Raw genomic sequence first — 5,833 nt, 5'->3', positions numbered from 1 at the left:
TCTGGATCACCACTTTTGGCTCAGGATGAGAAGCACACAAAGGAGCGAGAGTATGCATTCATTTTTTAACAAGTTCATTACCCACAACAGCTCACTTATCCAATTTGTCAAACAATACGATAATTACCTCGGAAGCAGGGAGCAAAGAGAGAGGGAATCATATGCTGTAGATTTTCACACGGTCATACAGTCTCCATAGAGGCTCAGTTTCAATATGTGTACACTCACCAAAAGTTTAGGGAAGTCCAAGCACAATTCAGAGGGAAGGTGAATTGCATCACAAGATTAATGAACTCCGTTCTAGGCTATTCAGTATACGAAGTTGGAGAACAAGTTTCCAGCTCAGTATTAAACAAGTTTGCGGTTACTTACGACTCAGTAGCAGCCCAAGTGAAATGTCATTGCTTATTATTTGAGTCAAGAGAGATATTGTGCCGTCACGCCCTAAGCGTGTTAAGCTTTGAACGAGTAACCCAAGTGTCACCGAGATATATATTGGAACGATGGAGCAAGAATGTGAAGAGACAACACACACACATCAAGAACAGCCATAACGAGCCAATGTTGGAGCCAAGAAGCAAGAAGTTTGATGAATTGGTGTTTCGTTCGCACAATATATGCGAATTTGCATCAGAATCTGAGGAGCTGACTACCATTCTGCACTATGCTTACGATAACATCATGGTTGAGATGGAAGAACTGAAAGCCAAAAGGAAGGGGACATGTTCATTATCTCACAAAGATGCCAACTTGGAATCCGTTAATGAGCTTTAAAGCCCTACATGGGTTCGAACAAGAGGACGTCCAAAAAATATGCTAGGTTCAAAGTTGGACAAACAGATTGCAAATGCCTCAAAGAAGAAGAAAACAAAAGCTCTAAGCGAGGTAAAAGTGATGTTCTTTAAATAGGTGGTAATTGAGTTTAATTATGTTGTTAATAGTTTTGCAAATATGTGAGTTTATAATTTTCAGTTAAACCTTTTTGATGCTGCATCAGTAGTGCAAGCAAATTCCAGCCAATATCACAGACATGTTATAAATTATCAGTTCAGGGATCCTGCAGCAGCGGATAGGTTTTTGGGTGTATAGTTACAGGATATTGGTGTAACTTTCCATTTTTTTGGTGTATTTCTGAATTCTCTTGTGTTTGATATTTTAATTTTATATTTTTTCAGATGCTGCTGTTTATGTTAGAAATTAGTGTTTTGTTTAGTTTTTAGGGTTTAGGGTTTAGGGTGTAGGGGTTTAGGGTTTAGGATTTGTTTAGGTTTTAGGGTTTCGGGTTAGGGTTTTAGGGTTTAGGGTTTATGGTTTTATGGTTTATGGGTTTAGGGTTTAGGGTTTGGGGTTTAGGGTTTAGGGGTTTAGGATTTAAGGTTTAGGGTTTGAGATTTAGGGTTTTAGGGGTTTAGGGTTTTAGGGTTTTGGGTTTATGGTTTTGGAGTTTAGGGTTTTAGGGTATATATTTGGGTGTATACGGGTTACATTTGGGTGCATAATTAAAGTAATTGGGTGTATTAGTTGGTTTGGTATTGTTTTCCTTTATTTTTTTTGTACTTGTAATTTACAGCTTTTGAATACAGCACAGACAGATTATTTATGCAAACAAATTTTATAATTCAATTGCATTAAATATTCACAAAATTTACAAGTGTTCAAACTATTTCAAGACTAGATAACACTGAAATTAATCATTGTCACTCTCCATATCATATGAATTTACTTGACAATATGGACTATGCAAAACTGCAGATGGCTTGGACAATCTCATTTCTTCATTTCCCCTAATCGCTGTATCTCTGTCACAATTCATCACATGAAAAAGAATTTGGGAACCAAATTCAACTCTGAAGTGGTCCACCTCCGCCTACAGTTTGAAAAAAATATTCTTTTAATCAACTCTGTTAATTTAGAAAAGTAATAGAGAGTTATATAGTTTTAAAGATAATTACCTGAGTCCAATTGTCCCACTCATACTTCCTGTTTTTAACGTTTTGAGGCTGAATTATTTCAAGTCATTTCATTATATAAATAGCACAATCATATCTAAAAAGCAAAAAACAAATTAGCAATTTAATACAGGACAGTATGAGAAAACACAATTTTCAGAGTGAAAGATTTATACGGTGTTTATTGGCTTGAAATGTCAATTTATGGAGGTTCAATTTCACGATCTTTTTTCTTGAGAGGTACTCCCCCAGCATATACCCTAATTCTTGAAATCACGTACCCAAAAAATAAAAAACAAAACAAAATATAAGAAAGAATAAATCTAATTAATGAATATACCTAAAGAATCACAATGTACACCTTACTTTGAATTGAAATACACCCAAATTTTAAAATGCAAAAAACATAATCAACTTACAATAAATTTATTTAGCTTCATTTTGGCTTTGGAGGGACACTCCTTGTGATATGGGACAAGTATATAAAATTTTTTCTTTCTTACATCAACCACCTATAACCACTAATGCTCTGAATAGCAAACAGGTGCAAAAATCTGAAGCATGTCCACACTGAACAGTGTTTTAGTTTAATTCGCACATAACCAAAAAATTGTGATAAGAAGTTTTAGAAACGAAAACTTACATATGGATGTGATGCTAATTTTGTCAGGTCCAAAAAGGGTATAAGCATTGGGTAGTCTTCAACCTTAAATGGCTTTTTGGATTTTGGCTGTAAAAACTTCCTATCTAGATGATTTCCAATGGCCATATTCTGCAGCATTTGTGAAACACCAAAAGAAATCTTTTCATGCACCCAAAAGATAACAAAATAAACCCAAATTTTATTACATAACACCTTACCACAATATTAGGCGGGAGACAGTAAATTTCTTCCTGGAATCTTTTAATATTTTCTTGGTTCAGGATCAGGCACATAGCAGTGACAATCTAGAAAAATAAAATAGCCAAATTAATTACATCAATCAATATGGCAGTCACATGTCATAATATAATCAATAATCTTATTCTAATCTTACGTCAGCTTCGACATATGAAGTAGCTTTTAGAGATGCAAAGTGGACTCTTGACAACACCAATGGTTGTTGGGCATTGAGTGTACAAACTAGATCATACTCATCAGTACTTCCGTCTCCGTATGTCCTTATACGTATGGCCCAGAGGTAGCATTTTTCTTTCATTTTGGCAGACATTAAATTGCTCCTTGCAGGAGTTTTAAACTTGTCAAAAATATGGCCCACAGTCTGCTTTTCAGTTGGGGAACTTTTACCCTCTGCAGAATCCAGTGCTGTCTTTACTCCACCCTTTGTAATTTTTTCCACCAGCTCATCTAATTCTTCTATTAGTACTGTGGTTTGTGGACTTTTTCCCACCTGAGATTTTGGTTGCCCTTGCCCCTCTTGGCTCTGTGTTTCTTCTTGGCTTGAATCAGTGAAGCCAAGGCTGAATGATGACAACGGACATTCTCTAGGTACGTAGGATGCTACCCGGACCATCATCAATAGTGCAGCAGCAGTGGCTTCGGGGGCTGGATCACTGTGTGTTGACATATATCGTACCATAAGAATAAGAATAGATGAATGATATCAAAAACTAATTTATATTGTGCTGAACTTACATTTTAGATGGAGCTGGTGGCACCTTCGGTGTGCTTTCATCTACTTTCTGGGGTTGTGGAGTGCTGCAAGGTTAGAAAAAACGAATCAAATTATAAAAGAAATCAACTACAGCTCAATTTTCAAGATATATACCCAAATAAGAAAACAATATACCCAAACAATAACTAAATACACCCGAATATTATTCCTCACCTCTCTGTTGGGGGGATGGTTCGATTGGTACCACAGGACTTGCTGATGTTGTCTAGGATGAAGCAGGCATAGTTGAATTGGAACTCTAAACAAGAAAAAAATAAAATGTTAAGAAAGCCCTTTAAAATAGATTATTAGAAGGTTGAAATTTAGTGGTAAAACTTACATATTAAGCGGTTGAGAGGGTAGTTGAAAAACGACTATCTGTTATTGAGCTGGGTCACTGACCAATTCTTCTTCCCGACTCAACCTGAAATCCACCCAAATAAGAAAACCATGCACCCAAATAATAACCAAATACACCCAGAAAGGCTCTTTTTTTTTTAGAACTTACGTAGTTTCAGATTTTTTTTTCTGCCTTTTTTTCTTGAATAAAATATTAATGGGCTCTTTGTTCTAAAAAATATATACAGAATTACAAGAATATGGTAAAAAAAGAATTTAGAAACTGGTATAAGAAAAAGAAATTACATGCAATCCAAAGGTTTGTTTACACTGCTTTGATCCGTTTGTCCTTGAAACAAAGGATTAGTCTCGTTTGCTAAGTTCACCTCCGGCATTCTAAGTATAGAATAAATATCATTCAGTAAAAAATACTATTTAGTTAAATCAGGATATCAAAATTCTATCAATTAAAGCAAGAATAATAATCAACAACCAAAACACCTTAAAAAAGATAATATACACCCAAATTCAACATACCCCTGTGCAACAGCCTCTTCATTTGTTTTCTTCTTTTTTGATTGTCTAAAAAATTCTTCTATTGTTTTAGTTCCAATTTCAGTTCTGACAGTACATTCAAAAGTACATGTTAACAAAATATAGTTTTGATTATAGAGTGTAAGATAGCTTTAGAAAGTATCTTACCCATCATAGGAATGAATTTCTTCTTCTGAAGACAAATCTTCAATTATGTGCTTTCTTTTTTTGGATTGCATCCTGATTAATAAAAAAATTATGAATCAGACAAATATAACAATATTGATGATGAGATACTCTCGAAAACAGTGCATACCTTTTGGTTGGAGTGTGCATTTTTTTTCTTTGATTTTTGTTTTTTAATTGCCAATGATTCTTCACTCCTGAAATTAAATGAGAAACCCTCTATTAATACGTTAAATTTTGATAGAAACAGGAAAGAAATTGATGATAATTTCAGAATCTTACTCATCATTGGATTCACTTTTGCTTTCTGAACTGGAATCCTCTAAAATCTACTTCCTCTTTCTGGATTCCATTCTGGAAAGCAAACAATCATTAAGAAAAAACACCCTAAAACTAACAAAATGCATCCAAAAATATTACTTACTTTTTGGCCGTCATTTTGGGTTGTTTCCTTCTAGGTTCCTCTGAGTCTTTTTTCGACTCAGACTTAGAAGAAAAATCAACTTCAGTCTCTGATGGATCACTCTCAGAAATGAACTTGGCTTTTTTTGTTGTTTTTCTCTTTTCTTCTTTCTTTTCTTTTTTTTCATTTTTTTCAATTTCTTTTTGGTTTCTGCCATCTTGATAATGCCTTGAAACAGTAGAAATGTTAGTTTACATCATCTACATAAATAAAACACATCCAAATTAGAGAAGGTATTCTGTTCACTTACCATATGACCATCTATCTCTGCTCTCATCCTTACAACCAGCTGCTCTCTATTCCAGTTGCTAACCCAGGGTAGTCCAGGATTTTCTTCTCTTTTCTTGTCCTTGTTTTTTGCTAGATAGAAATTGTAACAGCCCAGACCACCCGCTAGCATGATATTGTCCGCTTTGGTACGCAAGGCCTCATGGTTTTGCCTTTGACGATAGGGATGATAGCCGAAGCCCCCCACACTCACTCGTCAAAATGTGTCATACTAGGGAGAGGTATCCACACCCTTATAAGGTATGCTTCGTTCCCCTCCCCAATCGATGTGGGACCTTATAATCCACCCTCTAAGGGAGCCCAGCGCCCTCACTGGCACATCGATCCGAGTTTCGGCTCTGATACCATCTGTAATATCCCAGACCACGCACTAGCAAGATATTGTCCGCCTTGGCACACAAGGCCCCACGGTTTTGCCT

At 35.6% G+C, this 5,833-nt stretch overlaps 1 protein-coding gene across 1 annotated transcript; it reads left to right on the top strand.

Annotated features, from left to right (window-relative positions):
• The first annotated feature begins 288 nt into the window (after positions 1–288).
• LOC130940012 (protein FAR1-RELATED SEQUENCE 1-like) lies at positions 289–774 on the top strand. The gene has a single exon (XM_057868069.1). The coding sequence runs from the start codon at positions 289–291 to the stop codon at positions 772–774; it is 486 nt and encodes a 161-aa protein (XP_057724052.1).
• Positions 775–5,833: the final 5,059 nt, after the last annotated feature.

This window comes from Arachis stenosperma, chromosome 7, assembly GCF_014773155.1.
Source record: "Arachis stenosperma cultivar V10309 chromosome 7, arast.V10309.gnm1.PFL2, whole genome shotgun sequence".
Classification (NCBI taxonomy): domain Eukaryota; kingdom Viridiplantae; phylum Streptophyta; class Magnoliopsida; order Fabales; family Fabaceae; genus Arachis; species Arachis stenosperma.
This window is presented reverse-complemented; position numbering and strand designations above follow the sequence as displayed.

Bases quoted from the DNA above. Each gene is read 5' to 3' on its own strand.
- LOC130940012 (XM_057868069.1), top strand. From the start codon at position 289: ATGAACTCCGTTCTAGGCTATTCAGTATACGAAGTTGGAGAACAAGTT.